General features: G+C 41.5%; 1 protein-coding gene across 2 annotated transcripts in view; it reads right to left on the bottom strand.

Annotated features, from left to right (window-relative positions):
• Positions 1-9,145: 9,145 nt before the first annotated feature.
• LOC113920864 (aldehyde oxidase 4-like) overlaps positions 9,146-26,077 on the bottom strand; it is a 52,711-nt gene continuing 35,779 nt past the window's right edge. Inside the window, exons 24-33 of one of the 2 annotated variants that reach the window (XM_027591222.2) lie at positions 24,954-25,181; positions 22,277-22,372; positions 20,611-20,739; positions 17,254-17,328; positions 16,238-16,290; positions 15,693-15,807; positions 15,442-15,507; positions 13,117-13,302; positions 10,986-11,153; positions 9,146-10,147 (exon numbers count right to left, since the gene is read on the bottom strand). In XM_027591222.2, coding sequence (XP_027447023.2) covers positions 10,094-10,147; positions 10,986-11,153; positions 13,117-13,302; positions 15,442-15,507; positions 15,693-15,807; positions 16,238-16,290; positions 17,254-17,328; positions 20,611-20,739; positions 22,277-22,372; positions 24,954-25,181 — 1,170 coding nt within the window. In that variant the 3' untranslated portion in view covers positions 9,146-10,093. The remainder of the gene's footprint in view (positions 10,148-10,985; positions 11,154-13,116; positions 13,303-15,441; positions 15,508-15,692; positions 15,808-16,237; positions 16,291-17,253; positions 17,329-20,610; positions 20,740-22,276; positions 22,373-24,953; positions 25,182-26,077) is intronic. The other variant, XM_035726911.1, reaches the window with a different exon arrangement.

Below are 26,077 nucleotides of genomic sequence, written 5' to 3'. Positions count from 1 at the left end.
TGCACCTAAATAAATTTTGCCTTACAACTCTAGGTGCAGATGTTCTTTGGCACCAGTCATAGAAATGAAAATTTAGCGCCAAGCAACTGAAATTCCTCCCTGTGCAGAAGCAGGCAGCTTAGAGCCCCAGAGAGCAGGGCAAGGGGTGGAGATTTCCCTGTTTTGTGGCCATTTAAGTCTACCGCACCTGTGTGGCCCGGCCTCTTCCTCTGCTTCCCACCAATCTTGGCTTCACAGCTCCCTCCATGCACAGCCCACTCTTCTTGCTTTCTTGTGAGTTGGAGGGCTTTAGTGTGAAAACCATAAACAACCACCTAAACTTAAACCCACTCTGCACACTGTCTCAGCCCCAGGAATATATTCTGGGCAGATTTCATTCTTCTCGAAGAGAGCTAGAAGTGGGCCTTCTGAGACCTCCCACTTTTCCCAACTTTTTTCTTACTCTAGCTGCAGAAATGTCCTCATAGGAAAACATATGGATGAGTGCACTCTGTGCCCTAAAGTGGAAGGGTGGGGTGCCACATCCACCCAGCCCCTCCCTACTTCCTCACACCTAGAGGATTGCTCCATTGGAAAAGCGTGATATAGTCAAAGCAACCACTTTGCAGGTGAATAAAATGAGGCCTAGATATGTGAGATCAGTAGCTCAGGGTCACACAGAAAGTTAAGTGGCAAAGTAGGAAACCAAACCAAGATCTCCTGGCTTAAAACACCTTAAGTATATAGACAGATTCCTTAATAAAAAGAAAAATATAATTCTTTATTTTTCTGAAGCTCTCCAGTTAGATATGAGGAGATAAAAATCAAGCAGTTCTTGTTCTTTCAGCTAAAGTAATGCCCAGGACTTGGCCTCACATAAGAGTAAAGCAGGTAGCTGCTCAACTGGACTGTTTTCAAGAGAGGAGGCCAGACTTCTCTGCTCCCTAACACTTCTTCACAAGTACACGGAGCCTTGGCACACCATTGCTAGAGTCAACCCTTTGTCTTAAGATGACCTCACTTTGTGACAGGGCCTCAGGCCAGAGACAGCAAAGACCTAGCATCCCCCTGACTTGGCTAACTGAGGACGATCCTCTTGCCTACTTAGTCCCCATGTGGCTTCAGAATCCTGCCCACCACAGAGCTAGTCCAGAAACATTCCTAACCGAATGGAGTAGGTAGCTTCCAATTTTCTTTACAATTCTAATGCCGAGGTTCCAGGCATCTTCCTACACTTGTGGAGATGAGTGTTTACACATGTGTTTTGGTGTGTATGCAGGTGTTTCCCATGTGTTAAAAGTTGCTGAATAAACCCACAACAAGGTCCTGAGAGGAGATGTTGGAGACCATGCTGTGAATTAGGTATAACCTTTAGGTCAGTGTTTTTGATCATGTCACTCCTGCTAAAAATACCCTCAGTAGCTCTCCGAGGCCTGGAACATAAGGTCCTAACTCCTTAGTGCAGGATGCAAAGCCCTCCATTGTTTGTCCTTATTTCAGGCCTCAGACTTTTGCTGTTCAAAAAAAATCTCATGCTCCAGCCAAATTACTCTTCTTATTGCCATTCTTCTGCTTAAACATGGCATTGCTCTACTCAAAACCTTCCAACGGCCTCCCAGAGCACTTAGCAAAACCACATATGCTTTCCATGGAGGCCCCATGGGACTGGCCCTGCCCACCTGTCCAAGTGCATCTTCAACCACTTCCTTCCTTGTCTGTAATCCCCGCTATCTTGGTCTTCCCCTGCTTCTTGAACATGTGCAATTCTTTCCTGTCCCAAGACCTTGGTTCGTGTTATTCATTTGGCCTAAACTTCTCTTCATTTAGATGTTGGCATGGCTGGTGCCTTCTTGCTATGTGGGTCTGAGCTCTTCCCTGATCACTCAGTCTTCAGTAGTATCTCCGGCACTCTCTTTTCTACCATGCTGATTCATTTTTTCCACAGCACTTGTTGCTACCCGACATGGATATTTGTTCATCTTTCTATTTGCTTTCTCTTCTAGAACATAATCTCCACGAGGGTTTGAATATTACTTTCAACTCACCACTGTATCCTAGAATGAGTAAATTCCCACAGAACAAATGCCCAATAAGTATTTGTTAAATGACTGAAGAAGGCTCTTCCGTGTCTACAATCAGAACAACCCTGTTCCTATCCTGCTATGATTGCCCTCCCTCCCTCTTTATCTACCATCAAAAAGCAGCATTGAACTTCCTCTCCCTTCTTTCTTTAAATTTAATTTTATTTACATTCAATTAACATATAGTGTATTATTCATTTCAGAGATAGAGTTCAGTGATTCATCAATTGTATATAACACCCAGTGTTCATTACATCATGTGCCCTCCTTAATGTCCATCACCTAGTCTTCTGCCCATTTCCTGACTGATTATTTGTTCTTTGGGTGTTGAGTTTGATAAGTTCTTTATAGACTTTGGATAATAGCCCTTTATATGATAAAACATTTGCAAATATCTTCTCCCATTCTGTAGGCTGTTTTTGGTTTTGTGGACTGTTTCCTTTGCTGTGGAAAAGCTTTTTATCTTGATGAAGTCCCAATAGTTCATTTTTGCCTTTGTTTCCCTTGCCTTTGGAAACATGTCTAGCCAGAAATTGCTGTGGCCGAGATCAAAGAGGTTGCTGCACAGGGAGCCTGTTGCACAGGCAACAGTTCTCTTCTAGGATTTTGATGGATTCCTGTCTCACATTTAGGCCTTTCATCCATTTTGAGTTTATTTTTGTGTATGATTTAAGAAAATGGTCCAGTTTCATTCTTCTGCATGTGGCTGTTCAATTTTCCCAACACCATTTGAAGAGACTGTCTTTTTTCCATTGGACATTCTTTCCTGCTTTGTCGAAGATTAGTTGACCTTGGAGTTGAGGGTCCATTTCTGGGTCCTCTATTCTGTTCCATTGATCTATGTGTCTGTTTTTGTGCCAGTACTGTACTGTCTTGATGATTACAGCTTTGTAATAGAGCTTGAAGTCTGGAATTGTGAAGCCACCAGCTTTAGTTTTCCTTTTGAACTTTCCTTTGGCCATTTGGGGTCTTTTCTAGTTCCATACAAATTTTAGGATTTGTTCCAGCTCTGTGAAAAATGTTGATAGTATTTTGATAGAGATTGCATTGAAGGTATAGATTGCTCTAGGAAGCATAGACATTTTCACAATATTTGTTCTTCTGATCCATGAGCATGGAACATTTTTCCATTTTTTTGTGACTTCCTCAATTTCTTTTATGAGTGTTCTATAGTTTTCAGAGTACAGATCCTTTACCTCTTTCGTTAGGTTTATTCCTAGGTATCTTATGGTTTTTGGTACAATTATAAATGGGATCTATTCCTTAATTTCTCTTTCTTTTGTCTCATTGTTAGTGTATAGAAATGCAACTGATTTCTGTGCATTGATTTTATAACCTGCCACTTTGCTGAATTCCTGTAGGAGTTCTAGCAATTTTGGGGTGGAGTCTTTTGGGTTTTCCACATACAGTATCATGTCATCTGCAAAGAGTGAAAATTTGACTTCTTCTTTGCCTGTTTGGATGCCTTTTATTTCTTTTTGTTGTCTGATTGCTGAGGCTAGGACTTCTAGTACTATGCTGAACAGCAGTGGTGATAGTGGACATCCCTGCTGTGTTCCCAACCTTAGGGGAAATGCTTTCAGTTTTTCTCCATTGAGAATGATATTCACTGTGGGCTTTTCATAGATGGCTTTTATAATATTGAGTATGTTCCCACTATCCCTACACTGTGAAGTGTTTTAATCAAGAAAGGATGCTGTACTCTGTCAAATGCTTTTTCTGCATCTGTTGAGAGGATCATATGGTCCTTGTCCTTTCTTTATGTAGTGTATCACACTGATTGATCTGCAGATGTTGAACCATCCTTACAGCCCGGGAATAAATCCTACTTGGTTGTAGTGAATAATCCCTTTAATGTACTGTTGGATCCAATTGACTAGTATCTTGGTGAGAATTTTTGCATCCATGTTCATTAGGGATATTTGTCTGTAATTCTCCTTTTTGATGGGATCTTTGTCTGGCTTTGGGATCAAGGTAATGCTTGCCTCATAGAAAGAATTGGGAAGTTTTCCTTCCATTTCTATTTTTTTTGAAACAGCTTCAGAGGAATAGATATTAAGTCTTCTTTAAATATTTGGTAGAATTCCCCTGGGAAGCCATCTGGCCCTGGACTCCTGTTTTGGGGAGATTTTTGATTAAGGCTTCAATTTCCTTGCTCATTATGGGTCTGTTCAGGTTTTCTATTTCTTCCTGTTTCAATTTTGGTAGTTTATACGTCTCTAGGAATGCATCCATTTCTTCCAGGTTGCTTAATTTGTTGGCATATAGTTGCTCATAATATGTTCTTATAATTGTTTGCATTTCTTCAGTGTTGGTTGTGATCTCTCCTCTTTCATTCATGATTTTATTAATTTGGGTCCTTTCTCTTTTCTTCTTGATCTTGATAAGTCCGGCTAGGGTTTTATCAATCTTATTAATTCTTTCAAAGAACCAGCTCCTAGTTTTGTTGATCTGTTCTACTGTTCTTTTGGTTTCTAGTTCATTGATTTCTGCTCTAATCTTTATTATTTCTCTTCTCCTGCTGGGTTCAGGCTTTATTTGCTGTTCTTTCTCCAGCTCCTTTAGGTGTAAGGTTATGTTGTGTATTGAGACTTTACTTGTTTCTTGAGAAAGCCTTGTATTGTTATGTACTTCCCTCTTAGGACCACCTTTGCTGCATCCCAAAGGTTTTACAGAGTTGTGTTTTCATTTTCACTCTCTCTTCTTTCTGTCAATTCTAAAAGCACCTGCAGATCCAACCAACTGCTTCTTTACTTTTCATTTAATAAACCGGGAACCAGGAAACTAGCCTCTTATCTGCCACTAATAGTTGGTTGTCTACTTGATGTTTGTATCTCATGTTCCCCAATTAGGTAGCAAGCTCTTGGAAGTTAGAATAGCTGGTTATATCCCCCACAGTGCTCAGCATGAATGACAACTTATTTACTGAGGGAATGAATATATGCCTGGTTGGTTACCTAAGATACTTTTAAGTGAAGGAGGAATTAGTGATTCATTCATTCCTTCACCCAGTAGGTACTGACATACCATTAAATATTTATCATTGTGAGAAGCACAGAGCAGGAGAATTAGCTTTGTTTTGGGGAGGGGGATCAGGGAAGGCCTGAGAAAGGGACATCTAGTCCTGACAGAAGAGTGGGAGCTGATTCTGTGAGATCTAGGAATGGAGGGGAGGCAGCCTGGGGAGACAGAGGCTCTTCTTATGGCTGCTTCCATTTAGGAGAAAAGTGACACAGGGATTGTTTTTCAGGGTCCACAGTCTGTTCGCCACCTGGCTCTGCCCCTAGGAGAGGGAAACTAGTGAACACCAAGAGCTCATGGTTCCTATTGACAGGAGCATGCACACTGACAATGCAAGGCATGGATCATGGGGTTTCAAAATACTTATAGGAATAAATCCTTCAGTGTCAACATAAAATACAAGCCGATTGGGTGATAGACATTGGGTAGGGTATGTGCTATGGTGAGTGCTGTGAATTGTGCAAGACTGTTGAATCACAAATCTATACTTCTGAAACAAATAATGCAACATATGTTAAGAAAAAAGAAAAAGAAGAAGAAGATAGCAGGAGGGGAAGAATGAAGGGGAGTAAGTCGGAGGGAGAGACGAACCATGAGAGACAATGGACTCTGAAAAACAAACTGAGGGTTCTGGAGGGGAGGGGGGTGGGGGGATGGGTTAGCCTGGTGATGGGTATTAAAGAGGGCACATTCTGCATGGAGCACTGGGTGTTATGCACAAAAAATGAATCATGGAACACTACATCAAAAACTAATGATGTAATGTATGGTGATTAACATAACAATAAAAAATTAAAAAAATATAAGCCATTTAACATAGAAGAACAGTTTTAGGGTAGTAAAGTGTGATTATGGTATTAAATTTGGAAGATATAAAAGTAGTTTGAATTACGGAACCAAATACATTAATTGCTGGGAAACTGAAATCTGACCTTGAATGGCTTTAGAGAAGTGTTTTTCAAGCTTGTTTCAGCCAGGGAAACTTTTGTTTGAATGAAATCTTGTAAAGTGTAAACAAATTAAACAAAAGGGTTACTGCTTAGCCCAGAGGGCTGGGGGTGAGGCCTGAAGTCCTTTGGTTTTCTCTCTTTCAGAAGGCCCCAGGGTTCTGGGGAACTCAGTGTAAAAATGACTCACTGCAGAGTGAACAAAACGTTGCCCACAGTATGAAGGTAGCATGCAGTCTCTGCCAAGGTTTTCTGACTCTCAGATCTTAGTCAAGACAAAGGAAAAAAAGCCACCACGGTTTTTTTTTTCCTTTATAAAAAGGGAATGCTAAATTTCTTCATTTTAAAATGGATTATTCTGGTGAGAGAAACTTGACATATATTGACGGATGAGATTCTATGTTTGTTATAAGAAAAGGTCTTAGAATTACATTAAAAAGTTCCCGTTACCCAGTGGAAGAATTAATATTGCATGTGACACTGTCCTCCCCAACAATCCAAACAAACCTCTTTCTGGAAAAAACCTGCAACAAATCCTGCTCACGGATGTAAATGGAAAAGTACTGGCCATGACTTCAGTGTCCCTAGGGTGTTGCCTTCTGTGGTGAGCTCTTCAAAACCCAAAGGCAAAACACAGGCAAGCGGACCGATAATAGGGCGCTTTTAGGACTCTTGGGTTGGTCATTAAACACCTATATTCAGACCCTCTAGTCTCAACTGTTTTGACCTTCTCCTCCCAGGTCCTAGCTCTAGATCAATGCACCTGCAGATTCTGCGTCTGGTGAGCACCTGCTTCCCAGCATCGAGCTTCTGGCTGCTGCAGTCACGGCTAGAGAGCAGGAGGTTTCTGGGAGGAAAGAAGGGCAATGGGGACCATGAAGGTGAAGCGAAATATCCTCTTCCCTTCTGGAGAAAGACCAAAACCCATCTGAGAAAAGGATCAAACAATAAAGTAATTCAAATGGAAAGGGAAAGGGGAGAGGAAGTCTAAGTGGATAGGGCAGGCTATTAGGGAAAGTATAATATAAACGTGAAAGAGTCATATGGTAAAGGAAATTCAATTAATAGTCTGGGACTAAACTAGACCACAGCCTCAACAACTTAAGGGTTGGGGGTTGCTGGGGAGAGGGGAAAATAAAAGTTACAAAAGTATTATTTCACTGGGGCAAATGGTGGAAATATGGGGACAGAGCAGGAGGCCGGGAGAGTAACTTTTCATGGGTGAATACTGGTATCTTGTTTTCAAATATGTGTTTGTTTCTTAAAGTAAATGAAAATGTATAACCAATGGTATAGTAGAACCTTAAAATTAAGAGAAGAAATGAAATTACTCATCCCTGAAACCAGCAAAAATAATGAACCAACAAAATAATGAAAAGATGGAAACCATAGTTTAAGATACTTTATATTATGTATTTGACACATGATACTGTTAAAAAATAAAATTCAACTGAGTAAATGTAAGGATCTAATTGGCTTTCTGCAACAGTTCATGAATTGGGCAGCATCCCATCTAGCAAATAGAAGGGAGCTCCCTCAGGGTCAGCCTCAAGGGCAGAGAGCCTCCTTCCTCAAGGTTGTGCCCTTCCTGGGACAAGCCCACCCATGACTGAGTGACTGAGGGGTACACAGGCCTGTCCATTTCAGCCTAACAGGGACAAGTCGTGGGGGCAGTGCTTGTTCCAAGGCTCCATGCTGAGTTCCTGATGCCTCCAGGGTCTTGCTTGATTTCTCTCTCTGCCCGATTCTGCTTCTCCTACCTTCCTGTCTCAGGTGTTGATCCCTGAAAAACACCCTGCTCCCCACACTCTGTCTCGGCATCTGCTTCCAGAAAACTTAGCCTGTGATTCCATGTGTTCTGATACTGTGAGGAATTTGGCCAATGTATACCACTGAAAGCATCAAGTACAGAAGATTTAAAGATTTTTTCCTCAAAAGAAACACTGTAGATGTCCCAGGCCTTCCGTCCCAGCCCTCTTTTTGACCAATCCCATTTCTAAAACCTGAGAGCATGTGAGTGTCGGCAGGTTCAAGACACTGAACAGAAATCAAATCCCTCCCTACTACTACTCACTCAGCTCCATTTGCCCAGTGTTTTTGTCAGACGGTACAAGACCAGTCCTTCATAAGCTTTTGTTACAGGAGAAGTAAGATGTCCTTGACCTCGCAGGTGCAACGGAGCAAGGAGGAGCATGGCACGTGTTACTTCTCTTCTGATGAACTTTTATTGAACCCGCAATTAAGCAATAGCCATGGCGGGTTTCTAAGTAAGAAGCAATGGCAGTTTTGCCCAAAGTTAATAATGATTATGCATTTTCATCATCGAAAGGGCTCTTGACCATTTACAGATCACTGGTTAGAAAGATCGTATCTTACACTTCTGTGCAACTCTCACTGTGATAACACTTTAAAATTAGACAGTCAATAATTAAATTTTAAGATACTTATCTAAATTAGTATTATGGATTAAGTTTTAATATAATAGATACTAAAAACTGTCAAATTTTAAGGGCATTAGAATTTTAATCCTATGTTTGGAAACTGCTATCCTATAAAATGTACTATTTTCGTGAATACTTTAGCCCAAAACCCAATTCTTCAAGTTAATTAAGTACTGCTGAAGTGATCAGACTTATTTTGCAAAAATTCAATTTCTGCGTTTTCAGAGGTTTTGACCACATGGTCTGTGAAGTATAATACTTTTTTAAATTAATTTGTGTCTGTGATAAATATGTCTTCCTATTTTACCACTAGAAAAATATATCAGTAATCCTATTTTTGCTGTTCTGTCTGGCACAATGAGTTTGTGTGGGTTGGGTTCTAGGCAAACTAAATTATTGGATGAATTCAAACAGACATTTAAAAATATATGTACACACACACAGACACATACACATATACACACGCTTCTCTTAGAATAAGAGACACTGACTGGTGAGACTTTAGTTTGGAAAGAAGCCTTTCCTTTCTACTGCCAGCCTTCTCTTCCTCCAATTTGGTCTCAAACACACATGAACAGTCATTCATGCTTATTTTTCCACCACAGAATTACTATTAATAAATGCAGAGCTTTAATATCTAGCACACAGATTCCGACAAGTGATTTAGATTGTTTATTTTGTTTCAAAACTCATAGGGACCAAACATCTTCTCTGGCATAACCCTGCATTTCCTTAGGAAAATGCAATGTAAAATAGCTAAGAAATAACTAAAAAAAAACCCCAAAAAACAAACAAAAAAACCCCCCTCAGGACTTTTGGGTTCCTCTGAAATGGCAAAAGGAAGGTAGTGCTGATTTCATCTTTTAGACACTAAGTCAAAGCAAGGGACTGCAGAATGATTTGAAATCATTGTTTAACTCTATGTGGTTTCCCAGGAGAGGAAGACACTGTAGGAGGAGCACAGCTCATGGCAGGTGAGGACCAGCTGGAGACTTTGGATGGTTTACAACCCTAAGCCTCATCTAAACAGGCCACACAGCAGTGGTAGGAACATGAGGATTGTGGTAGGCTTGCAGTGCTGGAGATCACAAAAGCCAATTATGGACATTTCTTCCAACCCCATGTTTAGAGACCTCATTGTTAGTGGCTTGGAATTGGCCAAGGTGGGTGTCTTTACACCACAGAAATTGGCAAAACACTATCAATCATGGATTTTTCCAGGTGAGCTGGTTATCATCATCATATCGTTGGCTTTGGGGATCCAATCCTGAGAATTTTGGGGTTGGATGATTTTAGGGACGATCAGATTTCTGAAGAACAAAGCATGAGTAGTTTCTTGAGTTGTTCCATGGTAATGAAAACTCCACCATGTTTTAAAGTCATGATGTTGTAGATCTTCAAGATAATACAAATGAAAAGAAGAATTTTTTATTCTAAGCTTCATTATATCTTTTGGTATAAATTTATGTCCTAAAATATAATCATGCAGCGACCTACACCACAGAGAATAACTAAAAGATACTAAAATTATCCTTGACAATCAGGAGCCTGTCTATACTTTGCTCTGGTTTGAAAATTTTAAGGTCAATCATGTATTCTTTCATTTTCTAAGAGAAACATAGGATTAAGACACATGGATGGACCAAGGTGTAAATGTTGAAGGATCATCTCTAGGAATCTAAAAAAAAAAAAAAAAAAAATCAAAAGAGGGAAGATAATTATTAATAAAATGTTATATATGAAAAACTTGTAATTTAGAAGAAAAATTGTTTTTTAAAAAAGAACAAGTCAACGTCCATTTTATTCTTATCAAAAATATATAGTTTTCCTATTCCTTTCAGTTCTTGAGTCATAAATCTCTTTAGCCTCATAAACTTCTTATGTTTGGGATATGATGCATCTTATTCAGAAGCCCTGTACTTTCAAAGGCATAAAGTGCAATCTAATATTATACCAGACCTTCAGTTAGGGCTGCAGTAAGCAAAAATAGTAGGAAGAGTCTCTAATGATAGTTCTAGACATATTTTCAGCAGATGGAAAATGAAACTGTGTTCTATTAGTGTGTCATCACAAGGCATATCAAAGAGTGCCCAGATTTTGATATTTTAATTTGAATTATTTTTACTAGTTTGCTTAACAAATGCTTTCTGAATAATTGACCAGATCAGATATCCATTTCATCTAATTTAGTTATTTAGGTGATCACAATACCACATCAACTGCATTTTGATAAAATGTTTCAAGAAGTTAGCTACCATGTGGATTTGCTACTAGCACTGGCTCAATTGAGTCTGCTCTTCTTTGGGGTCTGAAACAAACCATCATTTGAAGAGGTTCACTCACTTTGCAGTTGCTTTAAAGTATATAGGTAGTAGCAGGTAGAGGCAGAGCGAGAATTTTCATTGGAAAAGGTGAACCTGCCCTGGGGTTTTATCATTGTTACCAAATCCATACTAAGAACCTGAAAGTCCAGGTAAGTGGTGATTACAACAAGGACCTCTCCTCACCACCCTTACCATGTCAGTAAACAGATCCACACAAGTCATCCTAATAAACTCAGGAGTTGCTGGGCTATTCAGGGTGAAGGTCGTGGTCAGCCCCCTCTCTTTGCGGGCAGCAGTCACTGCATCAAATATGGCGAACAACACGGAGGATCCCAAGAACATTCCAGCCTCACCCAAGCCCTGAGAGGAGGGCAAAAGGCTGTCAGAAATGCATGGTTCTCTTGGGACAAATTTGTGCACACGCACACACGCACATGTGCATACACACAGATGTGCGCATAAACACGTATACACACACATGCACACGTGCACACGCACGCACGCACATGCACACATGCACACACTCTCTCACCTCTTTTGGCTGCATAATCCTTAGAATGGAGTGTCTGAATTGCCAGAACCGAATCCCCCTGCCCCTTGTTGATTTGTGTGTGGGGTCCTCCTCAAAGTAGCTCATGAAAATGCCCCACAACATCAGGATAGTGGGGCAGCTAAAACCTCCTGTTCCTCGGCCCAGGTAAAATCCTGAAGACCAAAGCCCTTGGTGCACTCTAGAATATTCCACTTTGGGCTCCAGACCATTTTTGTTTAACTCAAAACCCAAACAAAACAACCACAATCTTTGTGGCTGAGCTTTAAAGACAGTGAGGTGGCTGACTCTTAAGAGTGAGCTGCTGAAGTTACATGTGTGCTAACTTCCCTGGTGTGTGTTGGATGTTTCCGAATTAACACTGTAGTGGTATTATATTTTGAATGATTCACCAATGCTTGTTTGTACTGATTTTTCTTCTTTCTTCCTTCAAAGTAATCTGGTCTGTGGTCTGTGCTCAGGGCCGTAGTGGGGAGACTGGCCTTTATCTCCAAGCAAATAAAGCCTATCCCTGGCTTTGATTTTTACTCTAAAGCAAATGTAGAAGGAGGTAGAGCTGGTAGAAGGAGGGGTTTCCTCTGAAGTGAGGAGGAAGAGAGCAGAAAGGTCTTATGTCCTATTTGGAGCAAACTGGCAGGGAGGTGGCTAGACCCTAAAAGGCAGGATTGCACCCTGTGTCAGGATGGTCTTTAGAGATGCTCCTGGTGCAGAAGTAGAGATAGAGGCCAATCAGATAGGAACAATCTTGACCTACTTTTAAGAAGGAGAGGCAATTTCCTGAAAAATCTAAGGGTAGCCTGCCATCTGTCTGGTCAGATGTGGGCTCAGAATAGAACGTTAAGTTGGGGGAAGTTGTGTTTTTTTTGCTCATTTGTGTTCAAGAAGCCTCACCATAGGTGTTTATGGGCCAGTTAGAGCCCATATGCTCCAAGGAACGTAGGGTCAATACCTCTTATATCAGCAACTATTAACAGCTCAGCAAATAGAAACTTGTTTGAAAGCCTGTTCCAGTTTGGGGAGGTGTGGAGAGAGGAAGATAAACAAGAAAGAATTGAGTCTGGAGAACATGCGAGAAGAGTGTAGAAAAGAAAGTTCTGGGCTGGTGAAATCTGCCTACAATTTCAGTTTTATCTCATGGTAGCACTTAGCTTAATGACCCAAGATGTTGATCTTTCTTGTTTGATTAAATTTGTTTCATGATCTCTCTCATGAGTGAAGAGTCTACTCAGTCTTCTGAAGTCAATAAGCACCACTCTGCCATGAATTTGCTTTTCTTTTGCCTTTTCTTGTTGGGATTTTCAATTCAAAGAAGTAAGTAAATTCAGGGGACTATTTCATTATTTCTTGAAAGAGTAGGTTGTTATAGACTGAAATGTGCTCCCTCAAAATTCGTATTTTGAAGTCCTAACCCCCTACCCCAGACTGTGACCATATTTGGAGATAAGGTCTTTAAAGAGGTGAAATTAAGTTAAAATGAGGTCTTTAGGGTGGGCCCTAATCCAATATGAATGGTGTCTTTATAAGAAAAGGAAATTAGGACATACAGAGAGAGACATCAGACATGTGCCCACAGAGGGGATAACCATGGGAGGACGTGGTGAGAAGGTGGCTATCTGCAAGCCACAGAGAGGTCTCAGAAGAAATCAAACCTTGATCTCGGACTTCTAGCCTCCAGAAGTGTGAGAAAATATATCCCTGTTGTTTAGGCCACCCAGTGAGTGGTACTTTGTTATGGTAGCCCTACAAACTAATATAGAGGTCTTGTTTCCTTACCTTGGATGAGTAGATGGCTGTGGGATTTCGGGAATGCACCAAAGTGACATAGAACTCTTCTGGAATCTCAGTGACAGTCGGGATTTTGTAGTCATCTGGACTTCGAGAGTAGAGCACACCTTCCGGGGAATATTTCAGTTCCTCTATGGTATAGAATCCCATGCCTTGGATAAATGCTCCTTCAATCTACAGGCAAAAATTTCACAACTTATAAGTACATGATATTGATTGAATAAATATTCAAATGTGACTGAAAATGGAGCTCCGAACCATAGTGAGTCATTCTTGACAGGCTGGGGTGGACTTACAAAGGGTCCTTCAGGGTCTGGTGCTTGCCCTCCTGCCTGGCCTCATCCCTAGTTCTTCTTGCCCAGGTGACCCACCCTCCAGGCACCTGACAGTGGACAAGTTCCGGGTAATTCTCAAGCCCACCAGATTTCATTCAGACCTCCAAGTCTTTGTATTGTGGTTTCCCCTGACTCTCTTCACTGCTCCCCACCTCAGCTTGTCCCCCTGGAGAATTCCTATTTATCCTCCAAGTTCCTGCCTATTTGGAGCCTTTTGGATCCTCCTACCACCTCCATGGTGGATTTAGAAACTACTTCCTCTAGGCTCACTGCATCTTGAACACATTCACCCATCATGGTGGCTCTCAGAGGGTATTTTCCTTGTTCACATCTTCCGTCTTGCTCTCTCTCATGTTTATGAGCATTTTGAGGCCTTGGCCTTCTTGTATTCTGTTATTAGCATGAGGTCTGGCACATAGGTTCTTAATAAATGTCTGTTGAATTAGAGGGAAAAGAAGCTAACATTAAAGGAACATGAACTAGAATAAATGGAACACTGTAGGTTATTATAATATCTGGATTTCTTTACTTCCCTTTATAAATTACCATGTACAGTAGATAAATGTTAAACAAGATGGGATAGAAAAAACTTTTATTAAATTAAATATTTTTTATTAAATGTCATGTTGAGTTCTACTTACAAACTAATACGCCCTAGGAAAAAGGCTTGAGGGGTGTTTGCCTGGAGGTTAAAGAATTGAAGGAGAGTTATAGTTTGCATTTTATTGAAAATGTAAAATTAAGGAATAACGTATACAAATCTAAATTCTATATTTGGATATTTCCAAATGCTTGTCCCTAAAGGAAAAGATCGAAGTCTAAGAGATCAAGTCTAACATACTTCTAGTTTTCTTTCCTTTTCTAATGAGACAAATGTAGGGTTTTCCTGATCATGACATCTCCCTTTCTGCCTTTGCTTAAACAATAAAGAGGCAGAGAGGAGCTGGGAGGAGGGGTAAGAAAGGGAAGGGGAGGCAAGGACTGGGTGAGCTGTGGTTCTCAAACTTTACAGACTTAAGATGAATTTCAGGTACAGGTTAAATGTGCCGGTTTCTGTCTCAGCCCCGGAAAGTTAAGATGGAGTAAGTCTAAGCTTGGGCTGAATTCCTGGGTACAGGAATCCATGTTTCCAATAAACACAAGTTCTTCTGTTGCAGAATCTGAGGACCACATTTTGAGAAGCACAGAGGGATCAATAAAATTGTTCCTTATAAAGCCCAATGGCCAACCCAGGTAAACCAATTTCTTAGGACTTAGGATGTTGGGGACCTGTTGGCAGATGAAAGCACCATGTGTCTGTCAGGTGTGACGCCAAGCTGCTCAACTACTCCAGCGTGCTACTCAGGTGGACACCGGGGACCAGCTGCCCTGCCTCACCTGGGGGCCGGTTAGTAGGTCTGGGGTGGACTGATGTGGCTGGTCCACTGGCTCCACCTTCAGTAACAAGGCTAGAAAAAAGCAAAGCTATACCAACAGCTGGAAAGGTTTTAACTCAAAGTTCAAAAAGACTTTTGGTGAATTAATTTTATTGTTTGCAAGATCAAAATCAGAATTAAATTCATCAGGAGGCAAAAAATTATGTTTAAGTATTTCTTTTTCTTTTATATTTCCCTAAGTTGCAATCTGTTTAAATTTAATATTAATATGAATACTAATGTAACTTTATTATTATGTATTTATATAGTGTTCCCTAATTATAAACATATTAATATTCATGAAGAAAAATTAGAAGGCACGGAGAATTATAAAGCAGGATAAGTCACACATATTCCTGCCATACAAAGACAATGATTGTTAACTTTTTCTTGAATTTTCTTCCAATATTTTATCTATTTGCGTGTGTGTATGTACAATATATAATATATACTGCAGAGTACTTGCACCAGGTGTAAACAACATTTGGAGGATTCTGGGAAATACTTTTCTGAATGGAATTGATCAAAAGTTCCTGTGGTCGAGGGTACTGGTTATCACGCACCTGTCCAATGTCCACGGCTGGATTTATGCTGAAAGCAGCATCCATGAAGATGTCAGTCCTAAGGAGCTGTTCCAGAAGAAAATATATAGTGGAAAATATGATTTATTTAAAATAGATCTCTACTAAAATTATATATCTGTCCCTGGTTCTTCCACCTGAAGGATCAAGTTGATTATCATGTACAGCATGGAAAACACATCAATGTTTGTATTTACACTATGCAGATGGTAAACACAAATGTTGCTCTTTACCTTATGAGCCCCAGTCAGACAGTCAACTTCAACCTCAGAACAGGATGCTCCATAAACATAATATGGATAGGGGTCACCTTTCTCCTTCTCCCAGTCCATATATGTCTGGTAGCCTCTGAGAAGAGAAATCAGCAGTGAAAAGGACAGGCCCTTTCCCCACTAGTGGTCTCATCGCCACTGTACTGTGGGACCTGGAGATAAATGGGGCACCCACCCCATGGCTGCCGGCCTCCCTCCCCTTCTTTGGCAAGGGGGGTGTGTGATCAGAGTTGTATAGTTCCACCACAGGCGCGGGGAGAAGGCACACTACTGTCTGACCCCTACCCTCCAGGAGGCAGTTAGTGGAATGGGTTTTCGAGTGTGTGCCAACAGCTATGATGTCCCTCCTGGTGGAGTCCCTAGGCCTCCCTGCCATGACCCAGGACTGAGGGCTGACAGCAGGGACACAGGAGAGCTCCCGGGCTCTCTGGGCATCTGTTTGGACTGATGAGTATGCACCATCTCTGCCCAGCTGTAATCTAACCCAAAGTAAAAATGTCTTTTACTTGAAATATCCGGTAGTTGAGAGACTGATGGATTCTTCGAAGGCTTTTGCAATCTGGAAGAGATGATTGGTTACAAAGAAGTATAAATTTAGGGAAAGTAATGAAAAATACCTTCCTCCTCCTGTTTGGAGCAAGCTTTCTACCCACATTCATCTCAGTTGAGATATACAGCTTGTACAAGCCACAGGTCATGCTTTTCCAGAGAGATGTGTAGGGGCAGCTGCTAGCTGTGCTCGGAGGCCCTCTATTGTTTTGGGTTGCACAGTGTAAAGTTTATTATTTTTTAACCCTTTTTGGCTTTTTATTTAATTTTTTAAGATTTTATTTATTTATTTGTCAGTGAGAGAGAGCATAAGCAGGGCGAGTGGGAGAGGGAGAAGCAGGCTCCCCACTGAGCAGGGAGCCTGATGCGGGACTCCATCCCAGGACCCTGGGATAGGGCTACACCATATTCATGTACTTTTGTATGTAAGTATCTACATACAAAATATGTACATATACACACACGTTTCTATGTGTATGTGTGTGTCTATATATGTATGTACTTTTACTCTGCTTTTTTCCCAAATAATTTCACTGGCTGTCTCCCTACTGGAGTAACCTGGGTAGGGCTAGGAACAAGAATACTAATGGTAATAATAATAATTAGTATTAAAACTAGAGTAATCCTTTGATAGTAGGACTGCTATTATCTCTGTTGCTCTGGTGAGAAAACCACTGAGGGTGAAACTTGTCTCCCAGAGCTAGTAGTGACAGAGCAGGGACAGTAACCCTAATGTGTGTTTTACTTTAGAGCCCATGCTGTTACTGTGCTCTGTGAGAAATCAAGCTCTGAAATAAAGTCAATTTTCAATGAATCCAGACATCGCTTTTGCTTTTTCAGAAAGGCAGAAGTAAATGTTAATAAATGCTTTGTTTCTTGAATGGGCACCACCCATCAGCCCAGGCACTTAGGGCCATTGCCCATCTGGATGTATCTGCCTTTTCCTGGCAGGGGTAATAAAGAGAATACTCACCCATTCCTCCCATCTTCCTTTAGGGTTTTTTCTGATGATTGGCTGAAGACGGGCCATAAGAATTTGGCAGGCATTCTAAAAATAAATATTTGAAATCACATCAGAAATAAAAGGCACAGGAAACAGCAGAATGTTAAATATTCAAACCAATTCAAAGGGAATCTGTCAGTTTTGTGAACCTGCTTGCTAGTCCTCCAGGCAGAGTTTCTTAAAGTTGAGTAAATGTAGGGAACCCCTTTGAAGGAAACAAATATTCTTGTGGATCTTGCGATGTTGATGCCCATTATTATTTTTGTTTTGTTTTGTTTTTAATTTTAGTATTTTATGTTGATCACCATACAGTACATCATTAGTTTTTGATGTAGTGTTCCATGATTCATTGTTTGCATATAACACCCAGTGCTCCGTTCAATATGTGCCCTCTTTAATACCCATCACCAGGCTAACCCATTATTTTTATTATAATGTTGTTTTAATATATGCTGACATAAAGCTAGGTTGAGTCTCCTTAGAGTTAGCTCTTTTGTACCTCCAAAGCAAAAATAAAATGACAAAGCACACAAACCAATCTATATACCAATAAAATTCAAAATAACAACATTAATTTAGTTGGTTGATGATGCTGTTTCTCTGAAGCTGAATTGCTGCTTGGAATGCGGCCAACTTGGCTGCTCTCGTCCACGTACGGTGGAGTTCAGTGTGCCCGCTGCGTGCCAGCCAACAGAGCAATTTTCTCTCCATTCTTCTTATGTAAATCGCCACTAGATTTTCTTTTCTTTTTTTTTTTTTGCCACTAGATTTTCATCTGCACTTTATACCTTGCCATCATCAGCTATTCACTGGGCAAGAAAAAACAGCATTTACTTATGAAGTCCATCACTGCTCTTTTCTTGTTGCCTTAACACGAAGTATACTTCTTGGTCCCAAATGTGGGCAAAGAGATCTCATGGCAACACTCCACTTATAAAGTGGTCATTCTGATGATGCAAAGTGTGCTTTTTAAATTTTTAAAACATCAGTAAAATGATGTTCTTGGACCCTTGAGATTACACCTGCTGACTCCTGGTATCAGTGGGCCCCAACTTGGCTTCCACCCTTAATTCAAACATGAATCTGTTCTTGCCTGCCCTTATGTACTCGCCTCAGCCTCAGATCACCTCTCATGCACCCTCTTAGTTTCTGCTCCTTCTTTTCTATCATGCCCTCTTTGGGAAATGGTTTCTGGCTTCTCATGTGTTAGGAAGATCCTTGTTTTCTTTCTTTCTTTTTTTAAATTTATTTATTTTAGAGAGAGACAGAGAGAGAGTGAGTAGGGGGAAGGCAGAGGGAAAGAGAATCCTGAAGCAGACTCCCTACTGAGCAGGGAGCCCAACACAGGGTTCGATCCCAGGACCCTAAGATCATGACCTGAGCCAAGAGTCAGCCGCCTAACCAAATGAGCCACCCAGGCGCCTTGTTTTCATAAATCTCTTTGCTGGTTCACTCAGCTTTCAATCACTGACCTTATTACAAATGGGTGCCTTCCAAAAGAGGGCCACAGTGAGGCAAAGCGGAGTCACAGTGTTCCTGCCTGCCCAAATATCAGGTATTCTTCTCCTAATCGAGTTCTGACCTTGCACTCCTACACAGAACTTTACACTCCGCAGTCTGGCAGTCTTCTGCAGAGAACAATTTCATTCTTTTGTGACCTCCCAAACTCCTTTCTTTGTGTGGAGAATTCTCTCAACTCAGATCCCTTGGTAGGGTCACCTCCCTCTATTGAAGCTCTAAATGCCAGATACAAAATTTTCCAGTTTTTGCATTACAGAAAAAATTAAAATACATAAAAGTCAAGAGAATAAGGCACTAGCCCCCTTATCCAGCTTTAAGAATAAACATACACTCTCCAATCTCACTCCTCCACTATCTTTCTTAGCTCTTCTACCTTGCTCCCTTTTGCTCTCTCTGCTCCAGTCCCCCAGGCCTGCTGCAGCTTCTCGAGCACAGTAAGCTAGCTCCCTCTGCTCCCAAATAACCTGCATGGCTTCTTTTCTTGCTGTGTTCACAACCTGGCTCAAGGATTGATTGACTGCTTAAATGTAAGCTCTATGAGATCAAGCTCTTTGGACTTTGTCCTGTTTCACTTACTGCTTACCTACCCTTAGTACTTATACTACCTAGCACATGGCAGGCCCTCTGTAAATGTTCCTTAAATCAATGTGGGATCAGTAAAATAAGTGTGAAGAAGTCACACAAATTTATGACTTTTTTATGATGATTCTTCACCATAAAATATAAAAATATTTTAAAAAATATTTAGTTTCCTTTTTCTTTTCTTTTTTTAGTATGTCTGCTTTATCAATGCCTGAGATTATGTCTAGCCATGCACTGGGTGTCTTTGTGCCACCTGTGCTTGCAAGGCAACTAGAATCTAGATAAAAGGTGAAAAACCGACTCAGTCACCTACATGTTTTAACCAAATTAGAACTTCCTGGATTGTTTTTCTTGGGTGCTGATTCTACAGATATCAGGAGGGGTTTTATTAATGAAAATGTTTTCATGGGTAAGCAAGCTTGGGTAAAACAGTGAAACAAAGTTAAAGAGGTTTCTATACTGCAGGACTTGTCAGAGCATTTATTATGCTAATATGCATCACAAGCCTCTATGAGTAGGATGTTGTATGCAACATTTTCCAAACTTGTTGACTACAGAATCCTTTTTTCCCACTGAGAATGTCATGGGACCACTGTTCCAAGGAATGTACTTTGGGAATCCAAGGTTCACATGATATATGGGCATATTCAACAGGCTGAAATTTTCTCTTTAATTCTAGGCATTTATCTTTTGTGGGTGACTAATGGTCAATCAGTGGTTTTCTGGAGGTTGGAGGGTAGGGAGAAGGGAGGAGGTGGAGGTGGCTTTGTTGCATGATCTCTGCAAGCCACCCAGTGATTCTATGAGATGGATGAAGTTTTGCAGAAGAAGAAACTGATCCTTAGAGAGGTTAAAAGACAGGTCAAGCCCTTCCTGGAATGAGGATGTCCTGTTAGTGATGCGATTACTCTGCACTTCTCTGGTGTGCTGGGGTGAGAGCAGGGAGGGATCCTCTCATCTAACAGGAAGTTGCTGAAAGTTGCAGGTTTTACATGCAACCGAACATTAATTATGAAAAGCAGCCCAGGACAGCAGAAAGAGCATCAGATGAGAGCCTCAGAAAACTGGACTTGGAGTCTTGGCTCTGCAGGTAATTAGCTGAATAATCTGCAACCAGCCACATGACCTCTCTTGGACTCAGTTTCATCTTCCATAAAAGAAGGGGTGGGACAAGGTCTCCTCCAGCACTGTCACTGAGTGACTGGCAACTGAAAGAAAACTCACCTGTACAGCCTTCCCGTTGATGTCTGTCCCCATTGACGCCACCGTGAAGCTAGCATTGGGCACCGTGACGGTGCTTGTTTCAGACAGGTGTATATACGACTGGGGGATGTTCAGTTCTCGACTAGCCACCTGCCAGAAGCAGGAGAATATTCTTTGTTACATTGACTTTAAGCACCCCCCCCAAATTAAAAACTTTTTAGTTCTTTTTTTGAACTGAGTATACAACCTGACTGTCCTATTGGGACAAACATTTAAGACAACATCTTGGGTTTTATATGTGGATTATGAGTTTGAAACAACCAAAGAATCTTTTTGCGCTTACTTTTTATACCAGTTTCATAAGAGCAGTACGGTCACTCTCGGACATCTAGCTTAGTAGGACACATGCAGCAGGCGAGGTTGAGGCCTGGTCTTATTGTTTTACCTTCATCTGCTTGTGATTTACAGATAATTTAGCAGATTATGGTTCTTTTATGGGACATTTTGAGGGCATAAGGATTTTGTTGTAAAGAAGCAAGATATGTTCAAAGAAGGCCCTGTGGATTTTTGTAATTTCCTAATTCCAAGCACTCTATTAAATATTATTATTTCCTTAAGGAAAGTATCTTCTCCCTATTTCTCATTGGGAGAGAAGGTTTGTTTCCCCCCACCTCCCACACACATACCCACTCCCCAAATTTGATTCAGGTGTCATATTTAACAAATTCTTATTTAATATTAAAAAAAGAAGGAAAAATTTCCTATAGCAAATAATCACTTGCTCTTTAAAAAGTATTAGAAACACTTCTTTGAATTAGTACACAGAATGTCCAGTCATGTGGCATTCCTAATTAAATTGTGATTCTACGAACATAATTTCTCATCCTTTTAAACCCATCCATTTTTTAAAAAGATTTTATTTATTTATTTATTTTGAGAGAGAGAATGAGAGAGAGAGAGAGAGAGCATGAGGGGGGGAGGGTCAGAGGGGGAAGCAGACTCCCCACCGAGCAGGGAGCCTGATGTGGGACTTGATCCCAGGACTCCAGGATCATGACCTGAGCTGAAGGCAGTCGCCCAACCAACTGAGCCACCCAGGCGCCCAACCCATCCATTTTTAATTGAAGATCTGAATTAACATTGTACTGCTTTGAGCAGGTGCCACAAAGCTGAAAAATATTTTGTCTTTAAAAACCAGAATCACAGGGCACCTGGGTGGCTCAGTTGGTTAAGCGACTGCCTTCGACTCAGGTCATGATCCTGGAGTCCCAGGATCGAGTCCCACATCAGGCTCCCTGCTCAGCAGGGAGTCTGCTTCTCCCTCTGACCCTCTTCCCTCTTGTGTTCTCTATCTCTCATTCTCTATCTCAAATAAATAAATAAAATAAAATAAAAGATTAAAAAAAAACCGGAATCACAAAACAAAACAAAACAAAAAACCGGAATCACATTTTTCAGAAGACCTGATTTTTTTTTTCAGGAAGAATAAGATCACATATTTCCTCAGTTCTGACACTCGCTTCCCTCACCCCCCTGCAGTCTGCATTCCTGAAATCAAGATGAGTCTTACAGTGGATCCATGCATGTAGCATGATGGTATTTCTCCTGCTTAACAGGAAAAAAGCTGCTCAGCTGACTGTAAGGGGCTATACTTTGCTACAGTGGTGATGACGGGCACTTATCTCACCTGAATCATTTTGGTGTGAAGGCCTTGTCCCATTTCACAGCCACCATGAGTCACCAGGACAGAGCCATCAAGATAGATGTGGACTAGAGCGGCAGCCTAGGGGAAATAATTACACCAGTTTGGAAAATGATGAGGCCAAATGTTGCGGAGAGTTTAGCTGAGGTTGCCAGATGCACAGTTTTGCTTTATTGAGCTAATCTCTCAGTGTTTGCACTAGGGAAGAAAGCCTTTACAGGTAGCAACAGACAACCCCTGTCAAGAAACCCCAGACCGGAGAACCATCAATGTCAATGTATGAATGGTGGCTCATCTCCCCACCTACCAGTCCCTGGCCTTCTGGAGGCCTTGTGTCATTGCTCTGAGGCCACTCCAAAGCCTCAACTTGTACAATAGTTTATTATTCTTCTCTCCAGGCATGAAAATTCATTTTAAAGCAAATAGAACCTGTATGAGTAAATTTCTGGGCACAAACTGCCTGGGATACTAGAGGAGCTGGGAGAACCTTGAGATGTTTTAACGGTTTCCGAATGTTGCTGACCTTCAGCATCATGGTAGGGAAAAAGTATGGGTCTCATTCTGGAAATTCCAACTCAGTAGAAGTTTGGAGGTAGAGCCTAAGCATCTATTTTTTAAGCTCCCAGGTGATTTTGATGATTGGCCAGGTGTGGGATCCAACGATTTGGTCCAAATTCTTCACTTTGCACATGGGGGAACAGAAGTCTGGAGAGGAGAATGGCCAGACCCAGGTGCTTAGTTTGTGACAGAGTCAGGACTGGAACCCACAACTCCTAACTTGAGCCCAGTGTCCTCCACTCCCATGCCAGGCTGTCTCCTTCAAACTCACTGCTGTTGTCTCTCTCTGGGGCTGACTGTTCCAGTGGAAGAACCCACAGTCTGTGCAAGTGGCTCCAGGAATCAGGCCTTAGGAGGGAGGAGGCTGGCCTACGTTAGGTGGTTTGCAAGTTGCTGGAATTCTTCTTTACATCAATTCCTCTCTCAAGCTGGTGCATGTGGCCCAGCATCCTGCAGGTGCCTCCTTGGAACCTCGACCCCTGTGCTGATGCTTGTGCCCCTGCTACCAAGTATGGAAAATATCAACTAATTTACCTATGCTGGTCTCTTGAGTATGAGACTCTATTCTCAGGACTGTCAAGTTCTCTACAAGAACTTTTAAACTTTGTGTTTTCACCTTATGATAATCTAACGAGAGTAACGGATAACCATGTAACAGTGAGTATTGCCACATGCTTTCAGAGCCCATGTTACATTCTATGTTGATGATTGTACCACTAAATAGGACTACTTTAATTAATGGGGCATATCGTAGACAAGAGGTGGGACGGTGAGTCAGCACACCCTGTGCAGACATTTAGGATAAAGATTTCAAAATGCCTGGTACAGCAGCAGCCGGAACTATCATCATTTTGTGAGTGAGGATTGAGTTTTAAAGAAGCCATATCTTGGGGCGCCGGGTGGCTCAGTCATTAAGCGTCTGCCTTCGGCTCAGGTCATGATCCCAGGGTCCTGAGATCAAGCCCCACATTGGGCTCCCTGCTCTGCGGGGAGCCTGCTTCTCCCTCTCCCACTCCCCCCTGCTTGTGGTCTCTCTCTCTCGCTGTGTCTCTCTCTGTCAAATAAATAAAATCTTAAAAAAAAAAAAAGAAGCCACTACATTAAGTTAATGTTACTATTTTCTTACTGGCATTTATATTACTATTTTTATTTAACTTCCAGTTTTGTTTGTATTTTATAAAGGCATAAGAGCTATAAGAAGCTTATTCCTTGTTTTGAGATTATTCACAGTTAAATAACATCAAAATAAATAATGTAAGTGATCATTGAGAGTCCACAGAAATTTTCCTTTCAAGGGGGTCTTGCGTGTTATTGTAGCTTAAGAAGCTCCCCACCCCCTGGGGGCAAGACAGCAGCTGCTCCAACCGGTGCGGTGCTCCTGGCCTTCCCCCCTTGCCCTCCCATTTTGCTCTCTGCCTTGTTCGTGGGCACTGAGGAAGGGTGTATCTGGAAGATAATCTGGTGAGAGACGTTCATACCGTGAAGGGGGCCTCTATTCCTTCCTCGGCATGGGTTTGTTAAGGGGACATTTCAGAGGTCGATGCGGATAGAAGCAAAAAATAAGACAGAATCCAGAGCAGAGCCCCATGAAACACTGTTCAAGGTGACACTAAAAACAAGGCACACCAGTCACCAAGCTTTCACACAGTAACTCCAAGTTCCTGCACCAACAGGGTGGCTCTGTCTGTTCTCGTGTGTTTTTGAAAGCTCTGTCCTCAAATGACCCCACTGCTGCTACTAAGAATTTAGGAAAGAGAGAAAGAGATCCTCTTATTTCTCCCGATTCTCTCATGGATTTGAAATTAGACCCCAGGCCCCAGTGCTTATGTTTGGGGCCCTGCCCAAGGTCAGACCCCTCGAGCTAGACTTTGCCCATTGATCGCCTTCTGAGCCCCTGGTACTGTGTCGCACCTAATCTGCCCTGATACCTATGGTGCCCATCGCTTGCCTAAACCCGCTTTGTTCCCTGCTGTAGGAATCTGCCCCGGTTTCTTCTTTCTCCCCACAGGGGCCATCCCTAGTTGCACAAGATGGTCGTTTTCAGACAGCCAGTCGTGTGGAAAAGGGCTTCTGGTGAGAAGACAGACACCTCTCTCAACCTCACCTGATTGTAGTAGGCCACAGGGAACCCAACGGTAAATTTCATGGGGACCACGGCAAGCCCCCTCTTCTTCCAGTAGTTCTTTCTGTTAAATTCCTCTGCAGCCAGTTTCCTAGCAGAGAATGAAGATTTCTCCAGACATTCTTTCCAGCATCTTTTCAAGGGCTCTGGATTAAATGTCTGCTTGTAGGTTGTTTTGCTGATTGTCTCATACATGTTTATTTCTTTAACCTGAAAGACAATAAAATGGATTTTAAGGATATATGCTTATTCCATTAGTGGAGCATGGGTTTTTGTTATGTACCTGATATGAAGAAAGTTTTTCTAAAAAAGGAAACTATTTAAATGGCTATAAATATGCAAGTGCAAATATACATATGTAAACATCACAGTAACAACAATAACCACAATAACAATAGAAACTACTGGTGAACACGTCATCTGCTCCAGGCTGGAGGGTAAGTGTATTATCTCAGTTAACTTCACCATAACCCTGAGAAATAGCAGCCCTGTCACAAGTTTTGTTAGTGGTGAGACAAAATTCTCCCCATTCAAAATTATTCTACCCCTACACAACATTTCCTTATTCTTAACTGTTCAAATTAGCTCCTCAAAATCTGGAGCTGTGGTGGAATGTTTGCACAAATGGCAATCATTTCATTCTCTGTATTCATGCTCTTAGGTGGTTTCACCCTGACTCTGGGATTGGCCATATGACTTGGTCTGGCCCATGGGGCAATACACATTAATACAGGCAGACACTTGTGGGCTTGCCACATTCCTGCCACTCTTGGGACCCCTGTGACCACCACCATGAGAACTAATTTGGGCTAGTCTGCTGGAGGATGAGACTCTGTGAAGTGGACATGACCCTTCACAGCTGAGATGTTCCCCAGACTAATTGGCCCAGTGACCATCAGACACGTAAACAAAGCTGTCTTAAACCATAAAACTCCGGCTGAGACCAGAAGAGCTACCCAGCTGACCCTGAGAACCAGAAGAAATATTTTGTATTATTTTAGTCCATTAAATTTTGTGGTTGACTTGTTACATATCAAAAGCTAACTGATACACGGATGGTGTTCTTTATTTCTTTGTATCTACTTAGAAGCTGATATAATGTTATA

Source organism: Zalophus californianus, chromosome 3, assembly GCF_009762305.2.
Source record: "Zalophus californianus isolate mZalCal1 chromosome 3, mZalCal1.pri.v2, whole genome shotgun sequence".
In the NCBI taxonomy this organism is placed as follows: Eukaryota; Metazoa; Chordata; class Mammalia; order Carnivora; family Otariidae; genus Zalophus; species Zalophus californianus.
This window is presented reverse-complemented; position numbering and strand designations above follow the sequence as displayed.